The sequence below is a fragment of the Haplochromis burtoni genome, unplaced genomic scaffold (genome assembly GCF_018398535.1).
Source record: "Haplochromis burtoni strain Fernald_Lab_line unplaced genomic scaffold, NCSU_Asbu1 Contig_4, whole genome shotgun sequence".
Lineage (NCBI taxonomy): Eukaryota > Metazoa > Chordata > Actinopteri > Cichliformes > Cichlidae > Haplochromis > Haplochromis burtoni.
The window spans coordinates 2,640,074-2,660,029 of record NW_024582365.1 but is presented as its reverse complement, the minus strand read 5'-3'; the positions used below and the strand labels follow the sequence as shown (position 1 = coordinate 2,660,029).

Here is a 19,956-nt window from a genome sequence, read left to right as displayed (position 1 = left end):
GACCTCCTTAAATTCATGAATATAAGAATAACAATCTGCTATCCTGACTGACATCCAAGAATCCTGTAGTGATTCCTACCTAGTGATGTGACTCTGGGGTGGATACTGTCTCTTGAGTGGTTTTTGATTGACAACATCTGAACAACAACTGAAATGTTGTTGAAATATAATATATAGTCATTATGTTTCAAGAATTAAACATTTCATCTTATTTCATCTTATTGTCATCTTATTGTTATTAGAAAAGTGTAAGTACCAGTCAGTTTATCTTAATATCTGTTGGCCTGGCATAAAATAATGAACAGATTGCATCAGGGTGAATGATTCCTACTCACCCAGTCTGGCTTTTCTTGTAGCACAACCCACCACGGGAAGCAGAGCTTTTAGCTGCTCTGCTGCTGCTCTTGCCCTATGACAGCTGGGATAGGCTCCAGCGCCCCCCGCGACCCTGAAAGGATAAGCGGAAGCGAATGGATGGATGGATATTATTATTATTATTAAGGTTCGAAGTGTTTTAACAGTATTTGATAAATTACCCTTATTTTTATTTATTTATTTATTTTACCATATGTATGATTTGTAATCACTTTGGATTTTCATCATCAGATGAACCATCAGATCATATTTTTAAAATACCAGCCAAACCAGCAATGACATTTCAGGCACAGTTATGTAATTGTCAATCATAATTACCGAAACTAAGGTAATCACAAATGAATCCCTGGTAAACATTAGCGGGTGAATTAATTGTTTCCTTGTCACCTTGGGTGTGCTAGTTAGCATATAGTGCTTCAGCTTGGCTTTTATGGTTCAGTAATGTGCTGTGTAAAGCACATGGTTATTCTAAAAAGAACTGATCACAGATTGAGAGTTAGGTAGATGCATCATCAGATTGGGATGTACTTGTGTCTATTTGTTTTATGGGCTCTGTGGTTGGTGGTCAGCACATTTCTGCTGAGTAGCAAAAGGCGGAACAGTAACAGCTTCCCACAGAGTTATTCGCTCCAGCTAATGTAGTGGGAGGAACGTAGGAGGGCTGAATAATGAGTGATGCTTTAGAAGGGCAAAAATAAGAATGTTAGGGATGATCATAACCATATGGACACAGCGTTTAGCTGGGAGTGAACGAGTGAGCAATAGAGGAAGGGAAGTGAAGGGAGGGTTAGAACAAGAAAGCGGGTTGGCTGACAGAAAGAAGGGGTGAAATGCTGGCCAGAATCTGAAATGTCTGAGGATAAGGATGCTGGCAAATGAGGAAGAAATTGAAGTTAAGCCAAACAGCTCACCGATGAGGGGAGAGCTGTGCTTTCTGTTTAGAATTTGAGGGAAGACAAAAGGCAGGGGAAAGAAGAAGAAGAAAATAAATGGGGAGGAAATAACAAAAAGGAAGCAGCATTCTGTTTCACACTCCGGTGGTGAAGCTGAGGGCCTCACAAGAATTCTCCTGGCTATGTCCGCCATCTGGAATGTCGAGTCACTTCCTCTGTCTGCCCTGTGCTCTTATGGGGTTGTCCTCTGCCTCTGTGCTCCCTCCCTCTGCTCTGACAGCACTCTGAAGAACCGCTGGAGACCACGCCAGAGCAGACGGAACCTTTCTGACGAGACACACACAGCAGCACACTCTTCCAGCATGAAAGTAAATTTCCCAGAGTAGCCTACATCCAACCAAACAAACTCCAAATGGAATCTGAGCTTGGAAGAAGGAAAGGCAACTGCAGTGATCAGCTGAACTTTTGGAGGGTGTTCCTATTCCCTTATATGGCAACAGAGCTGGGAAATCATTTGAATTAGTCTGGTTTCTGTTGCATGCCTGTCTGGTTTTAGTGCTGACTGAGTTCCATCTGGTATGTTTCTGTCTTTGCTGCCTGCGTGTTTGCCTGGGAGTGTGTAAGTGCTGTGTGTGCAGCTTGATTTGTTTATTTTGCCATTCTTGGTTCTTCTTTTCCTGTTGTTTGCATGTGGGGCTTTTGTTTTGGGACAAGAGGAGGGCTTGTGTTTGTGGTTTAGCTAGAGGCTCCGTCATTGCCTGAGGGGTGGCTGTTTCATTCAGACTCTGCACTTCTCGCTGTTTTTCTTCTACCTCCTTCTCTCTCTTTCTCCCTCCCTCCCTCTGTTATGATGGTCTGTGTTTGTTGGAGCAACACACCCACCTAGGTGCAGCAACTTGCGACCAAAAACTGTAACTAGGTCTTTCTCTACACAAGGATATTACCAGATAAATGGACTGAAGGCTGTTGCTGGAGTGGACTAACCTTGCGCTCAGCTGGATATTTCTTCTTTGTGACCTCAATTCAACAGGATATGTGACCCAGAAGAAAACAACAGGAACCCAGGAAGTGCTAGCTGGTAGAATTTTCTTCTTTCTGACACTTTGGTCATGAAGAAGAGGATCATGGGAAAGGCTGAAACACTAAAGTAGACCACTCAGCACACTCAGTGGCTAATGACATAGGTGAAAGAGCTCCAGTGCGGTGCTATCAGAGCAAGTGTGACAGTAAACCTATGTCATCACCTCATGTGGATTATTTTTATGATCATAACTCTCAACATTGTTTGCCATGGCTACGGCAGCATGGTATCACCGTGACATCAGCCGTGTGTATGCAGAGGACTTGTTGGCACGGGCAGGGAGAGATGGCAGCTACCTAGTGAGAGACAGTGAGTCTGTGCCAGGAGCCTATGCATTATGCCTGCTGTGAGTACACACACACACACACACACACACACACACACACACAATTTCAGAGAGTGAGCCGTTTGCCTCTCATAATCGAACACAATTATCTTATGGACTATACTCTTTAGGCCATAGGTGTCAAACTCTGGCCCGCGGGCCAAATTTGGCCCGCAGCCTAATTACATTTGGCCCGCGAAGCCATACCAAATTACTATTAGAGCTGGCCTACTGGTATTATACAGCTAATATATATATTGTTTAGTATTAAGCTTTGCTTGTTCCATATTCAGTTTTTCAGCAAAACGTGTTTGAGTCCATAAAAAAAGATTCATTCTTATATCTGGAGGAATAAATATATTTCAATAAATATTAACGTTAGCCCGCTACTTTGTTCCAGTTTTGAATTTTGGCCCACTGTGTATTTGAGTTTGACACCCCTGCTTTAGGCGGTATATTAATAACAAGCACATTTTAAATGTGAAGCCATTGATAGTAATGCTGTATCCCTCAGAACTTAGAAGGGAAAATGCAATAATAAGTGACCCTCTGCATTAATATTGCGAAATGTATTGGAAGAAAGTCTCATTTTATTTGTTTTAGCTCACTGAAAATATCAAATTTCTCATTTATTGTTCTGTTTTTACACAAAACCAGAAATAAGTACACCTACCCATGTAAGACATTTCGATTTTGGCACATAGACCTGTCAAATATTAAGCATTTAGCTCTACAGAATGTCGTCATTTGTAAATTGATTCAGCAGCTTTTCTCATCCTGTCATATCCATCACTTTCACCATCATCTGGCAGAAGGCAGTGAAGGAACATCTGTGGCTAAAAGTGCCTACACGCTGGGCAGACTTCACAAATACACACTCTCCAGACTAGTCAGATGGTATCGTCCAAGTAAAGTCCATCACAGGCTGTCTAACCCTAGCTCATTGCTCCCTGTTTCCCCACTTACCCCTCTTTCTTCCCTGGGGCCCCTGAAAGTGGGCAGGAGCTCCAGCGACCGCACTACGCTGACTGCTCATCAGCCAAAGCCAGATACATTCCTGAAAGCTGAGCCTGGCTGGTCACAGTGCTCCCACTTTCCCTTCATTCTTTTCTCAGTATCTCATTCACTCTTTGAAATTGCCCCCCTCCCCCCTTTTTGTACTGACCCTTTCTTCCATCACTTTCTTCATGTAATATACTGTAGCAAAACACTTTAAACCTGTTCATCTTTATATGCTGCCTGAATGTGTCTTTTGAAGTGATGGATGGAGATGATGTTCTTCTTTGACACATTGTTGATCTGTAGTCAGTGATCTGTAAAACTACTGAGAAAATTATTGTCTTTAATACACACATGGGATCCACATGGGATCCTTAAAAAAACCTACATTTATGCACACTTTGCCTTTGAGCATTTGCCTTGTAGTATTTTGCAGTACCAATAACCACTGTAATTTTTGGTTTCTAAAGGTTCCAACGTCATGTTCACACCTATCGTATTCTTCCTGACGCAGATGGTCTTCTAGCAGTTCAGGTGAGTGCTCCCTGTCACATGGCCCTGGATGCTCTTCCTGGAAAAAAGGACCCAAGTAAAAACACCACACCATACGCGTCTCAAACCTTGTCACAAACTGTGCACACGGAGGGGAGTACGACTCAAGTTAGAAGGATCAAACGTTGGTTTGTTTTTGCCTGTTGTGAGGAGAACAGGAACATGTTTGTGTTTCGTCTCTGTAAAGACTCTGTTACAACTGCAGTAACTTTGTTGTTTGAATGGCATCTCTGCCATGTGGCTGCATGCTTGCAGCATGAGCTCAGCAGCACAGAGGAGAAATTGTTTTAATGTCTCAAAGATTCCTACTCAACCCACACACTAAGTCATTGACCAATGGGTGTGCTTATTTGTCATGTGTATATATGGGTCTGTTTGTGTTAAGCGTAATGATTCTGTTGGATGTGGGAGAGTTTAAGCCAGAGATGGTATGTGTCTGTTTTTGATGCTTCGAGCAGGCGTATTTAGTTCGCAAATGACCTGATTATTAGACTATTAAAGAACACACACAAGCACAAAGTTTGCACCAACAAAAGCACGCACTCAGTGGGTGAGTGAGAGGAATAAATATTTTTGGGGCCTAAACCACAAATCATCTCTGACCTTTCTTTTTTTTATAGCAGTGTCTGCTTATTAAAGTTCAATAACAAGTTTAATAGTGATTGTCTGGCAGTTTGTTTTTTTAAGGCCGCTGACTTGGAAAAATCCTCCAGTTTCCAATAAAGACCTAAAACTCTGTTGCTATTTCAGTTGTTTTTCCACTGCCATGTGTATAAACCTTCAGTATGTATTTTCCCTCACTGGATTTGCTCCACTAACTCACTAGTCTTGCGCTTGCCTTTTTGTTTTTCCAAGAGGGCCATGGAGATATTTTGGGGCCAATTTTGTCTTTCACTGTCTTCTATTCCTTTTCATTTCTTTTTAATTGCTTTTCAAGAGACCCTTGTGGTATAAAAATACTATTTGAAGAGTTCCTGGCAAAACAGACATTTAGCTCAAGCCAAAAACTGGTTTCTCACCACAAAACGAAAACAAAAACTTCTAAAGGAGGGCACAGGAAAAGGGCACACTTGGTTTTGTGGTCTAATATGTACCATGCCATTTTGTATAGTGTGAGTACCTATGGCAGCATCTTTTCTTTATCTTAAATTCCAATCATGCTGCTTTCAGTTACTTTAAGTTTTCCAGATTTTAGTGAAAACCTTTAGAGAAGGCTTACTTGAGCTTGTGGTTTTAATGTGTGTTGTATGAATCTAGTCATGTATTAAAGATAATTTTGAAAAGAAATTTGTTATTATGTGGTGAGGGGATTTTAGAGGTTTTTTTTTTTATGCAGGACCACAGTGAAACAGAGAGCTAAGTGCTGCTATAGTCAGGAAATAGCTGGAAGTGATGTCATCTCTCTGTTGGGCCACAAGGGAAAGCTTTCTAAATCTCTCAGGGACACCTTTTATCACAGCAAATCATCTGCATGTGCCTTTTTCTGTCATGCAAATCAATACTTCTGCTTTGCTCTACCAAGCAAGATTTCGGAAGAGGAAAGGGGGTGGATGTCTGGTGTGAAACATTCATTGAAAGATATGTTGTACAAATTAAAATCTACTTAGTAATTTAATTCTTTTATAACACAGTCGGGGAAAATTTTCTCTTAACAATCTTGAAATCTCATCGTTGATTCTTAACAAGTTTCAGTGTTTGTGGATCCAAATAAGGCCTTCATATAGCAGTACATTCTTTTACATATACGTTGAAGCTATGCAGTAATATCTGTACTTCTATGCACAACCTTTTAAAAGTGAAATACTCTTTTTAATTCAAACTACTCGACAGATTTAAACAGAATTATTGCATCCCTTACCTTCTGCATTCCTTTTTTTGGTTTTCTTCCTGTGTAGAATGAGAATTTATGCTAGGTCAAGACATTTTAAACCAGACATAAAATGAATCATCTGCTGTTGCATTTGTGTGTTTTATAGACAACACAAGGGGTGCAGGTGAATTGTTTCCGGACACTGGAGGACTTGGTGTTGGGGTACCAGCAACCCCACAAAGGCCTGGTCACTCCTCTGCTGTATCCTGTACCCCGTGATACGGACAGTGGTGACGAGAGCTCAGGTTGGATGTCACGATAAATCCGTTTTGTCTGTACCCTTTATTAACCTGCATGTTGTACACATAATAAAACATGTGGCTTTAATAGCGATGTCTAGATCCTTCACTCTGTGCTGTAATGTTCAAATGTTGTGTTTCGCGTATGCACAGATGATGAGAAGCCAACTTCTGCTCCAGCGTCTGTCGGCACAGTACCTTTCATAGGCTCCCCAGCAAAAGCAGCCCCTCGTGCCCTGTTTCTCGATAAGTTGCAAGAGCTAAACACATCCAGGTATATTTATTAATTAATTCCATTGCCAAAAATACACCTATTTCAGAGATATTCCTTGCACAGTTTATGTTATAAATTATTAGCCTTTTTTAATAAGAAGTGTCCATATTTGATATTACTGCATCACATAAAGTCACATGCATGAATGTGGTTTCTTACAAACTTATGCTGCCTATTAATTTCTATTTTCACGTTAATATGATTGCATCTAATCAGCTCTTTTATTAGCTCATGCACCTGTTGGCGATCAAGCATAGCAACTATTTGCAAAGCACTTCCCTCTTTTGACTTTTTTGCCCTATTAATAAACTGTGCTGATATACTGTCTGCTCTGTGTTAAACCTCTGCTTTTAGCCTACTCTGTTTCTCTCATATTCAGTACAAAAAAGATGGCTTTCATGCTTTATACAATATAATCTGATTTTTTTCCTTGTTTATTTAATAGTACTGCAGGTGATGTGATTGGCCTGTTGAATGACTACCTCTTCAGTGAGCTTCCTCTTGACATTGAGAATGTGCATAAAGGGGCAACAACACTATGCCACCTCAAACGCACTCTGGGTGCTGCCTGCCAAGGCCTCAACAGGTTAGCATCCTTTCACACTTGATTTCAGTGCTGAGCTTTTGACCAGTTGTAGCAGCCTGCAGTGTATGGATTGTTATTGCCACACACAAGGTGTCATTGTTTGCTATATGCAGGATATATACTAGTTCACCTGCAATAGACTTTTAATTTTTGATTCACTTCTTTAAAATTTACGTATGTTTGAGACTGATTAGGAAAGCATGATGGTAAAGTCATTAGCACTATTGCCTCACAAGGAGGTTCTGGGTTTGAATCTATCGCAGGTCCACTGAGATCTTTCTGTGGAGTTCATATCTTCTTCTTGTACCTGTGTGGGTTCTCTTGTGGTAAACCAGCTTTCTCATGCAGTTCATAGATATTGTTATTAGGTTAATGTTAAATTGTCTACAGGTGTGATTTTGAGACTGAGCGATGTTACTCTCTGTTAGCCCTGTGATAGACATTCCCAGGGTTTACCCCACCTTTCGGGATAGGCTCCAGCTTCCTCATAACCCTGAATTGGATAAGAAGTTAGGAATAACAGATGAATAATGGGTAAATTAAAATTGTGCATTTATTTATTTAACAGTGAGATTGATCTGACTCTCTCAAGTCTGGAGACCCTGGCCAAAGTCTTTGACCATCCTAGCTGCTCCTTAACACCCCTCAAGGCACAGGTACAATACAAACTATATATTATGGTTTTTTTTTTTCTTAACATTATGCACTAAATGTAGTAGACATCCATATAGACAAACTAATTGAGTGCTTTTTTTTTTATTGTTAACAAGGGTTCAGAGATGGATATAGAGAACCTGTTGTGTAAGATCTCAGCTTTGGTCAGTCTCCTTTCTTCTTTGGAGAAAAAGGTACGTTTATGATGAAAATAAAACTTCTGCTGTGGAGCTGAAAAAGGTCTAACACTCGAAAACTCATTCATATACTTCTTACATGGGCAATAAAGCTACATAACTTAGAATTAAAAGTCTTTAACAAACTACCAGGCAGCTCTTTTTGTTAGTCTTTATCCTTTTCAAAGTTTACCTTTAGTCATAGCGTTCGGTTAAGTGATGATAAAGTGTTAATAATTATACATAAATTAAAACAACCCCCCTTTTTTTTTCCTGATAGACAGCACAAGTTATACATTGCAACAATGCATTTGATATCATTTTCCCATAAAGGTATTAAAAGCTTTACAAGATGCTGTGACTAATCACAACCTGGCAGTGCAGCCCAGCCCACCCCCTCCTGAACCATCACCGACCTGTGTAACCCCCGCAAAGAGCAATGCCCGGCAGCTGCCAGTCTACTCCTTTCAGGTAAACTAGAGTGAGAAAAAGCCTCAAGTTTTACTACAATCAAAAATCTATAGTCTGTTCTTCACTTACATGCCATCTTTTAAAGAGATGACTGAAAGCAAGACAAATGAACTCATCTCTGACCTTAAATGTCCTGATGTCTTTTTTCAGGTGAAGATGTTGAGGTATGGCAGACAAACTGTTTCTGTGGATGTGGACGCAGGAGTGTTGCTTTTTGACAAGAAGACTGGCTCATTTGGTATAGAAAGAGTCTCACATGACAGAAGTAAGGAAATCTTTGCTTTGTTTCCTAGCTATTTACAGTGGCTAAAACGTATCTCTTCAAAGCAAAAATATTGTTTAATAATTATTATATGTATGTATTACTTTATTATTTTCTGTTTTTTCCCTGTTTATCAGTCCTTCAGATTGTCAAGTTTCAGAGCAGTCCAGCCAAGGTACGCATGATGGTTGACAGCCACCACAGCACACCGCGGGAGATGACGTTTGAGAGTGCACGGGTAAGGCGCAATACTGAAGTTTTTCATTTACTGGAATCTGCTGTTTCTCTCATCATAACTCACTGTCATTTCTTTTAGAAATGCGATGCGTTCTGCCAGCTCCTCCAGCTGATGAAAACCAGGCACTCTCAGCGGAGTGAACCTGATGTGATCTCCGTTTTTGTTGGCACCTGGAATATGGGTAAACATTAAAACACAATGGGAGTCTTTTTTCACAGCCAGACAACATTGTGCTGAGTTATTGTTAGGTGATCTTTTTAACTCTGACTTCTTCTGTTTTAATTGTGCAGGTGGCTCCCCTCCTCCTCGAAGTCTACAGTCGTGGGTGACCTGCTGCGGTCTGGGACACACCCCTGATGACTCAACCGCCTTGCTTCCTCATGACATCTATGCCTTAGGGACTCAGGAAAACCCCCAGGGGGAAAGAGAGTGGACAGATCACATCAAAGCAACCCTTCGCAGCTATACTCACATTGATTTCAAACAAGTAGGTGTCCTTTTCTCAATTTTCTTCTCAGCTGAATTCTGTGATTCCCATGGCTAAATATGGAGTAAATTAATCTAAATCCATCACATGTAAATGTAGAGAGATGGGTTGTTAAATGCATGTTAAATCATCCAGATAAGCAAATCCCAAAAAGCTGATTTTGTTCATCTGTTCATCAGTGACTTCTTCAGTCTAAGAGAAGTTGATCAAAGAAATGTTTCACCCACTGAAAACGCTACATCCAAATGAATTAAATAAGAGGTTGATTGAATTTATACATCAAAGTTTGTTAATTGTCATAGAAATGTAATAATTACTTCAACAATCAGAGGCAAGGTCCACTAATAGGATAAAGTGAGGAGCTTTATCCTATCCAATTGTCTTTTATTTATTATTTACATACATAACATCACATTATGTTCATGTCCTGCAGCTTTGGATTTATATAATTACATTATTAAAACTAAATTTAAAAAAATGTTTTTAATACCGAATTTCAGTTTTCCAAATGCTCCTTACAGAATTCATTCAGTCCACGTTCATACCTCTAAAAGAATCATCCAGCTATTAAAACATTTATCTTTACACAGCCCAAAATCTCCACATATTTAATTTTATATTATTCTGTTTGATTTTTATACAAACGTTGAGTTCATGCGCTATAATACCTTTGATCTGACCAGAAGTATTTCAAAAATGAGGCTTACATTAGAAAAATGATCAACATTAGGCCTACAGTTTACTTTACAGGTTAAATGAATATCAATATTAATCTTTTGCCATGTTCTACAATTGGGTCACCTCTGTTATTAAAGTTTAATTTTAAGCTCATGTAAATCAGTGCTTTATTCTTCTTATAGCATATACAATTAAAACAATAACACTTTAGAATTTTAAAGGGCAATAACACTTATGTGAAAGCCCAAATATTAATATAAATGCATGACTAAGTGCATGTCTGTGAAGGTTCTCAGTCATCCAGGTCATTGTAGTCTAAGGAGCTTAGAAAGAAAAGCGTCTGGACTTCTTTAAGTTGCTTCTTCGGTTCTGAAGTCCAGAGCTTTTCTTTCTAAGCTCCTTAGATGACGAAGTGCATGGGAACACACATTTTGTCTCATGCAGTAAAAATGTTTAAATGGGAACATTTTTAACAACAACACACTCTAAAAATAAAGCATTTCATTCCAGAGTTTGCCTTTTTGGAAACCGTTAAATAATTGTTTTGACTGGTTGGAAACAATAATGCAGTATTACAATGTGGGGTATTGTCCTGTAGGTGGCAGTGCAGTCCCTCTGGAATATAAGGCTGGCCGTGTTTGTAAAGCCTGAGCATGAGAGTCGCATCAGCCATGTGAACACAGCCAGCGTGAAGACTGGCTTGGGGAACACATTGGGTAGGCTGCTCTGCATGATCTCACCATCACAAGTGCACACAAAGCAAATTCAGTAAATATACAGCAAGACCCCCCAAACTCTGTGCATGATTGTTGATAGGACAAGATGTTTCATTAACCTGTAGATTTAAGGTTGACTGCTTCTATTGTTTCAGGTAACAAGGGAGCTGTTGGGGTCTCCTTCCACTTCAATGGAACGTCCTTTGGGTTCGTCAATTGCCACCTGACGTCTGGAAGCGACAAAGTCCTGAGGTGCATTCTCCAAATGTGTTTAGAAATTTTGTGTGCTCTGGTCGTTTCTTGCACTTCAAAAAAACCCTTTTTATTTTGTTGTATCTCTTTTTGTTTAATGTCCAGGAGGAACCAGAACTTTGTGGACATCCTCAGGCTGCTGTCTCTGGGTGACAAACAGCTCTTTGCTTTTGACATAAGCCTGCGCTTCACCCATCTCTTCTGGTGTGGAGACCTCAACTACAGGCTTGACCTGGACGTACAGGTCAGACTGACGCTGCTTATTTCTTTGTTCTCCTGTTTCTTAACATACTGAGTGACTTAGCACACTTGAAGATTTTCCTAATAGTACATGTGAAATAACAATTATTTGTGACATCCTATACACTGATGTCACTGCTTACTAACTCCAGGACATCCTGAAGCATGTATCCAAAAGGGAATTTGAGGAGCTAATGTGTGCCGACCAGCTGACCCAAGAGAGACACAAAAGGAAAGCCTTTCTCTATTTCAGTGAGTTTCAGTTTTGCCTTGTTTTATATTGAAAGTCCAGTATTATATCTGCACGCATTGTGAAAAATGCTGAAATGCAATTTCCTAAATAGCAACAGTATGATCTCATTGACTTTTCTTATTCTTCTCACTTTCTTTATTTATCATGGTTAAGAGGAAGAGAAGATAGCATTTCCACCCACCTATCGGTATGAACGTGGCTCTAGAGATTGCTACCTATGGCAAAAGTACAAGACCTCAGGGGTGAGCTTGCTTTCTTTTTTCTTTCTTTCTGAAAAACAGGGAAATGTATAAAAAAACAAAACAACGCACAACAGATTACACATCCCGAAAATAAAAACAATATTTACACCTGAATAGTTCACAAAAATTGGGGTAACTTTTAAAGTGGCATGTTGCAAGAAGTCTCATTGTCTGTGGTTGCCGGTGGTTGTTACTTCATTCTGGAACTGGATTAGCACATGTGCTTTACATGAAGCTGACTTTTTGTTTCACTGTGTATTTTTTTTTTTTTTTTTTTTGAGAATGAAAAGATGTAGTAAAAGTGTGTGCAAACAATAATCACCAACCTTTTCAGGGCTGGATCCAAATCACCCCAAAAATCAAATTTAAATCATTCAAGTAAATATACAGAAAATATACAGTCATTAAGACGAGTTATTTGTTACTTTTTTGTAACTTAATCCTCTTTAAAGGGTCGGAAGTGCTTTGGTGATTGACACTAGCTGACCCACTCTCTAAAAATAGGAGGCTAAGCGTTAAACTCATTTCTAGAACACGAATGTTTGGCATAACACAAATCCTTCAGAGCGCACGCTATGAATACGTATATGAATTTCATTTTTACGCAGACCAATACAATTCACTGTTGATTATTTTATGGCTAAATGCATTCCTGTAGGTGCGAGTCAATGTCCCATCATGGTGTGACAGGATTCTGTGGAAGTCCTACCCAGAGACGCACATCACCTGCACTGCATACGGTAAGCCGTGCAGACTGCTGCGGTAATGACCAGTCACCTATCGCCCAATAAAATGAACTTACTCGGTTGTGGGCCATTATGAAAGCAACGGTCATTTCCTCTCTATAAGCCGCACTTCTATTTTGACAAACTCAAGCAAACTGTTGAAACAAAACAGATACTGGATATTATTTTGACACACTCCTTCAAATATGATTAACAGCTCATGTGCTTTACCACAAAGTCATGTTGCTGTAGCAACAGCACACAGAGATATTTAGTGCGGCTTTTTAAATTGTGTAATATATTATCTCTTACTAGGTTGCACAGATGACATCTTCACAAGTGATCATTCACCTGTTTTTGCCACATTTCAAGTGGGAGTGACATCACAGTCCACCTCCAAAACAGGTGCTGTCATGGTTGTTGTCCCTTTGGACATAAGCACTTTGACAGAATGTCTTCGTGAAATTAACAGTACAGTATTTTCAATTCAAACAGATTCAAATTCCAGCACGGAGAGGGCCTGGATTATTCTCGAAGGTATTGAGGCGATTGTGAAGACGGCGAGCAAGGCAAAGTTCTTCATTGAATTTCATTCTTTGTGCCTTGAAGGTATGGTTTCATATCAGTAAGTGAATTTTTTTGTGAAGCATTATGCACCAGAGTCGTTTATTTTTAGTATTTCTCTTTGCAGAGACGCGACGTTCAAGTGAGAATGACTCACAGAGCTGTGACGTTCCTGGGTTTCTCAAACTCGCCTGGTCCTTCAAACAACTACCAAAGGTCGGGCATTCAGACTATTGAGAAGCGGCTAAAATATAACTCATCTATTTATTATTTTTTTAACTTGTGTTTCTCTGTGTGTCCTATTATAGCTCCTTCCAATTATGTCTGAGATGGATCATCTTCAAGATCAACACATGCTGCTGTCTGTGAAGTCATGTGATGGGTTTGAATCATACGGTTGGTCGCTGAGCAAGTTTGTCCCTTCATGACTGTAGCATTGCCAAACAGTGCCTTCAAAGACCCAACTATGTTAAAACACAATGCAATAGTGTTTTTTTTTAATTAAATTTACTATATTCTTATCAATACTAATACTTCCTTTATTTGGCTTTGCAACCATCTCGTGTCAAATCTCATACATAAACAAAGTTTTACTTGATCTAATGAGCATTTTTATAAAAAATATCTTTGCCATAGGTGAATGCTGTGTGGCTTTGCGCTCCGTCACCGGTGCATCTGACCAGTTTGAGACTTTTCTGAGTCACCGAGGTGAGGAAATGGGCTCCATACGCGGACGTGTCAGAGTTCATGTGCCCAAGGACAAGCAAGCAACGCGGGAGAAGATCTATGGTGGGTCACATTAAACTGGTCTTCTTTTAACCTCTGCCTTGCTTGCACTATCACTTCCCACTAAACCTTCATCTCCATCCTCTGTCACTTTCTTTGACTCCTGTGAGTTTCACATTGCTTCCTCTATTTGGTTCCTCAATGATCCCTGGCTTGGCTTTACACTTGCTGGTATCTATCGGCTGCTTCCTCTTTTGGCTCCCGATTGACTGACCAGATGCATCCTGAGACAGGACAGATGGGTATTATGCCATCAGGTCAGGCACAACACACACAACAACAACAGCCTTTGGCCTAATCACCCCAAACAGACTTAGTTTTGTAAGTCCATTTTGTATACTAGAAAATGAGATTTTCATTTCCTGTGATTTGACTTTTCCAGAGTGCTTCAGTATTGAGAAAGATCATAAAGGCTCTGGTAGGGGACACATGTCTCCTGCAGTGACACGGATCCCTGTAACCAGGTGAGGACAGCGTCATTTGTCAAGAAAAGGGGCTCGGTGACATTTTCTGGGACAGACGTTGTACAAATGATTAGTGGATGTGAGCACATTTTGTCTATATTTTTCCATACTATCATGCTTACATTTAGATTCACATTCCACTGTATACACGTATTTTAGAGAATTGTATGAGAGAAATTTGTTTCCCATCTAACTGGCATAGATGTTGAAATGTACTACTTTAATTACTTTAATCTGAATGTCTGAAAACTTACGTTTCCCAATCTCTGGCATCTGATGGCACAAATTTCCCAAGACTAGAATACATTTTTGGCATTTTAAAGTGCAGCATCATTGAGAAACTTTGCTGGTTAGTTAAATACATGCAGATGGGCTTTTCTTGTTGAAGGCATTGTGATATGGAAGCCATATATCTTTAGTTGCCTCTGTCAGAAACTATTAGAAACTGCTGTGCAGGGCTTTGGCTGGGATTACACTTGCTTTCAGACATAGATGCCATCTAACATCACGACCAAATTGTTAATCTCGTGCTTTTTCCATGTTTGAAGTCTGCTTGGATGAATTATGTGTAGTTTGTGGTATGTAGAGTAAGGTGTGTGTAAGTAAGCTTTTACGGGAACTACAAATGCTGGTGCTTTAGTTACTGCGGCCCTTTACATGTGATCCACCGGAATATGACTCAATGATGATATCTTGTGCCTATGCTACATTCTGTGAAAAATGGACTAGTCCTTAATGTAGACTCCAGGTGGAAAATATAAAACTAATGACTATGTGAATGTAGTGTCTGCAGCTGTCTGCGTACATGCCTGTAAGTGAGCACAATCCTGGCTTAAACACAGAGCCAACATTGTTGGAGATGTGGAAACTATAAAAACAATTGTGGGTAATTACTGTAATTAATATGAATTAAAAATATAAAATGCTTTATTCTTTGTCAGTTTGGTTAGATTTGTTTACACATTAAGCATGAAAAGATAGTGACGCGTTGGTTTATTAAACCAGTACCTCTTCTTTGATGTTTGCATGGCATCCTTATATGATTCAGTTGCTTTCACAAAGTATACAGTAATACCTCATCTGAACTTCTTGAATCTTGCTCCAGCCAACCTTTTATCGATGTTATAATAATAAAAACAAAGCTTATTTTAACTGAAAGGAGCTAACTCATTCTGGGAACTAATTGAAATGAAACTGAAACAAAACTCTAAGAAATATTAGAAAGTTGTGTGGCTACTGAGTGAGAATTGAGGATGACAGTAACTTTTGTATGTGGTTGAGTTTGCTTAATTCAGGGCTTTTTTAATTCATTGCAGGTCCTCAGCTGCTCCCGCCAAACTAAATCCAAGCAGCTACACCAATCCCGCTTACTACATCTTTGAAGGCGTGTCCGTGCCACATAGGGTGGAAGATGCGCTTCCCCATCGAAGGGATCCTCAGGTGATCTGGTCTGGTAATGAGGCTTTGCAGCTCCCAAAAGTCTCAGGGAGGCATAGCTTTGACAGCAGACCTGGCCGCAGATCGGACTTTACAGAAATTGAAATTCCAGCCATGCTGTCCCAGTATTTGACAACCAGTGACCTTCATGCATCCCAATCCCACTCTTCTTATCAACTCTTTCCAGCCAAAACCCCATCTCCCATTCCTCCACCATCACGTAAAGCCATTTCACATTGCCAAGAACAGACTTCACCACCCACAGGCAAATATCAAAGTAAAAATATTGTTCTGGACTCCCTACAGCCTGAAGTCAGTGTAAAGAACTTGTATATGAATCACTCAGCAATCATGAGGGAAAAGGTGAGAAGGGATCAACATCAGCTTCTTCCAGAAAGGACCAACCCTATCAAAGCAGCTAAGACACCATCAGCTCTCCCCTACACTCGCACACACTGTCAGGCCACTGCTTCCTGGATAGTGGATCATCAGCCCCCTGGACCTACAGGAGACAACTCACTCACTGCTTTGCAAATTGCCAAGTCCCTCAGCGAAGTCGACTTTTTCCCCATAGAGCAGAGAGGCCCATCTATACCCTACCAGAGGACGAATTATAGAAATGGCCCTTCCATGCATGGAGATAGAGGATGCAGCTGGGAGAAAGAGGTGGGCGTAATCTTTTTTTCAAAGACAAAGCTATAAGTTCTGAATTTTGTTAACCAAATAAATATATATATAGTTTATCTCACTGCAGGTGTCGACCCTGCAAGGCGCACCAGAGACTGTGCAGGAACTTCTTAGTACTCTGGGCCTTCAAAAATACACCCTGGGACTTAGCCTCAATGGTTGGGATGATCTGGATTATTTCAGGTAACATTAATTTAGATATTTATGTAAGATCATTATGAGTATAACACCAGTGTATCTGTCCTGGAGTGACTCCATGGATAACTTTATTCTCTGTTTTTGCTTTTTTCTATTTATTTTTTGTCTCTTAATCTCTTAATTCCTGTGGCCAATGACTACAATCACACAGACCTAAACATTTGAGAATGCCACACACAAATTCACAATCTGCTCGTTCTTCACAGACACAGTTTGAAAAAGGACAACAACACACAAACATACTGTTAGTTTATCCTCATAGCTGTCCAGTTTCCAGAACAGTACTTTAAATGCTTGATTGCCTGTATGTGGTGCATTTAGGGGAAATGTGTAAATTCAAAACAAAACACTTTCAATTTTTCCAAACACGCTTTGATAAACAATTATAAACATAGGAAGAAGTAGAAAAAAGCTCATGTGAGTGAAAGGTCATTTCAACACACTTTTCTGGGAGGCAACAATGAGCAGTGAAGAGGAACTAAGGGGATCTTTTCTGAGACATTGTAGTTGCTTCTTGGAAACATATAGGCCACTTTAATGTAAACTCATATGTCATATCTCAACACTGGTACCACTGAATCGTGTTTTCCCCCACTACTTTCGATCTTGCTTGTCTTTTTTCTTCACAATGGAACTTGGTTTCTGTGAAATCTGCACATGCGAAATGCATAATACAAACATTATGACATTCTTACTTCATTTTTATGAACATGTGATTTCTTGTTTGCGTCACAGTTGTTTCTTCTTTCAGTTGCACTGTAGGAATCTTATCCCAGAAGGAGATTTTGTAACTACATAAAACTTTTGTATGAGACTTTTTTGATATTATCTATGACTCAACAGCTTTGCGGTAACTTCAGATAGAGTGCAAACTAACAGTGGATGCACATTAGAAGCTGATCTTTTTATTACTGGTTAAAAAGAAGGAAAAACTGTGAGCAAGTATGACGATGTGTGTCCGATGCTGGAATATTAAATGTATCTTTAACTCTACAGTGGCATCACTGAGGAGGATCTGTGCGCTGCAGGAGTAATGAACGCTTCACACCGACGCAGGATTCTCGAGAATCTGCCCAGGACCTGGAACTGAAATAGAGAAACGGGCAACATTAATGGTACAAAATATCATAATTCACTCAGTTACAACTGGAAGAACTGTTAGAAGTAAAAGTAAGACAGGCTGCCAGCTGGACATTACTACAGCCCTGTCAACTTTTCATTTATCACATCAGTACTGTAACAATAGATTGTGTGTGTCGACACAGCAAAGAGAACACAGGAAGCATGCGTTGCACAATCTGCTTGATTCTTCCATCCATGTTGCCAGAGCGTGATGTTATCCATGGAAGTCCTTGGTAGGCATTTCTCATTACTGACGCGTATACAAATATTGCTTTGTGGTATTAAGGTCTCATTGATTTTATTGTCAGTGAATTCTAAATGACTATAATATTATAGTCTTTCAATTGCCAGTGTTCATAAAAGGTTATTGTTTTATTTTCCACTTCCATCCCTTCTGCTGTCTGTTTCCATTACACTGCTATTAATGAGCCTGGGCCTGAGCTTTTAAAAGCATCTCTATTAAACCCACGAAGCATAAAATCTATCTGTATCTACTGGAAGTTCATCTGGAAAGCTGATACAAAAAGGCCTGCCATATGTCATTTTGTTTACTGTCCTATACTGTTATTATCCTGCCACTTAATCTGTAATATGCCCACTGTGCATGGTTCATGCAGTTTTTATAAAGTGGATAAAGCAACTCTTGACTATCACCAAGCAATTGCATGTCATTTCATGCCGTCAGACAGTTGCTTCCATTGCCGTCCATTGCACAGATCATGGTGTGTTATCTTACTTGAATGCTGTCTGATATAGCCTACTTAATGGCCTAGTACTGAAGTGCACAGGGGTTATTGCAGTCAAAATCATCTACTACAAGTATAGAATATGTAAAATCAGATATACAACCAAATTTCCTTTACAATGACCTTATATTAATGTGTGCAGTGGAAGATTTATTCTTTAGTGATGCCATGATAATGGACTTTGATAAAGTCTAAGCCAAACAGATGATTCCGTCTTATATCCTGAGGGACATTGTACAAATTGTACGAATGCCTTTTTTTTTCTTTTGGTTTTTTGTTTGTTAAGCTACTTAACACTCACCTGTGAAATATTCAAGCAAAGGCACTTAACTCAAGGAAGTAACCACTGTTGCACCTAAACAGAATATTTTAGCAAAGAAACAATTTGAAATTGTTACTAGCAGCCTGCCTCAAAAACACATAATTTGTCCTGATTTCAGATAACACAGTTTCATTACCAAGGTGATTCACAAAAAGCTGTTAGCTGAAAACTTTGCATTTCGCAACATAGTGTTCAGTGTGTACTTGAGAAAACTGACAGATGGACCATATCTGAAAGTCATATCCTTAGGAAACAGAAAAAAAAACAAGAAAAGGCCTGACAGAGGACCTAAGATATGCATCTGGACCTTCTTGTGGATCTGTCTAATGTTTGCCAAAACCTAAACAGAAATGGTCTCAGTGGAAGGATGTCTGTCAGGAAGCCATTCCTAAGAAAGGGAAACAGCGAGAAAAGGCTGGCATATGCCAAATTATACAAGAACTGAACCAGAAATATGTGGCAGCAGATTTTGCAGAATGAAAATTTTTCTTTCAAATCATTGTCAGTATAGGGGTCAGGAGAGAGGAACAACACATATGACCAGATTTGTTATCTTGACAGAGAACGGAACAACGTCCTTCAAGAAGCCTGGATAACTATTCCTGAAGACTACTTAAGAGAAATAAGAAGAAAGCTTGTCTAAGAGTTCAAGCTGTTTTGAAGAATAAAGGTGGTCATACCAAATATCGCCTTTCAAGCTTGTTAGAATTCTACAAACTCAGATGTTGTCTTACACATCGTATTGCCATGAAAGGTTGCACATGTTTCACTATGGTAAATAGCTGCAGCTATTTTCAATTTTCCCAGCAAATGATCAAGAAATGATCTTTAGCACAGCACTTCACATCAGATACGTCCGTACAGACTGAAATTATGCCCAAAACAGAGTTGCTTTTGCCAGCTCACCTATAATGACACATTATGAGGTAAAATGATACATTACAGCAGAAAGAGGTGAGACAACTGTGAAGCTGACTCAGAAGCAACAAATAATCCCCGGCGTGTGAATGTTTTTCAGGTTTTAACAGTTGCATTCATTTGA

General features: G+C 39.6%; 1 protein-coding gene across 2 annotated transcripts; it reads left to right on the top strand.

Moving 5' to 3' along the window:
* The first annotated feature begins 1,090 nt into the window (after positions 1-1,090).
* inppl1b (inositol polyphosphate phosphatase-like 1b) lies at positions 1,091-18,503 on the top strand. 2 transcript variants are annotated; one of them, XM_014334268.2, is made up of 27 exons: positions 1,091-2,695; positions 4,144-4,207; positions 6,202-6,340; positions 6,488-6,608; positions 7,054-7,194; positions 7,763-7,850; positions 7,965-8,042; positions 8,358-8,495; positions 8,646-8,760; positions 8,895-8,995; positions 9,074-9,176; positions 9,286-9,482; positions 10,759-10,876; positions 11,032-11,128; positions 11,234-11,372; positions 11,521-11,620; positions 11,775-11,863; positions 12,522-12,603; positions 12,904-12,993; positions 13,084-13,197; positions 13,280-13,368; positions 13,461-13,548; positions 13,789-13,941; positions 14,321-14,402; positions 15,719-16,505; positions 16,579-16,709; positions 17,721-18,503. In XM_014334268.2, the coding sequence occupies exons 1-27, from the start codon at positions 2,559-2,561 to the stop codon at positions 17,812-17,814; spliced, it is 3,675 nt and encodes a 1,224-aa protein (XP_014189754.1). In that variant the 5' UTR covers positions 1,091-2,558; the 3' UTR covers positions 17,815-18,503. The 2 variants fall into 2 exon arrangements, with proteins under 2 accessions (XP_014189754.1, XP_014189756.1); XM_014334270.2 differs by having other exon boundaries at positions 1,092-2,695; positions 16,594-16,709.
* The last annotated feature ends 1,453 nt before the right edge of the window (positions 18,504-19,956 follow it).

Coding starts and splice junctions, on each gene's coding strand:
- inppl1b (XM_014334268.2), top strand. CDS start 2,559: ATGGCTACGGCAGCATGGTATCACCGTGACATCAGCCGTGTGTATGCA. Junction 13,369..13,460: donor CCTTCAAACAACTACCAAAG/GTCGGGCATTCA, acceptor GTCCTATTATAG/CTCCTTCCAATTATGTCTGA. Junction 14,403..15,718: donor ACACGGATCCCTGTAACCAG/GTGAGGACAGCG, acceptor AATTCATTGCAG/GTCCTCAGCTGCTCCCGCCA.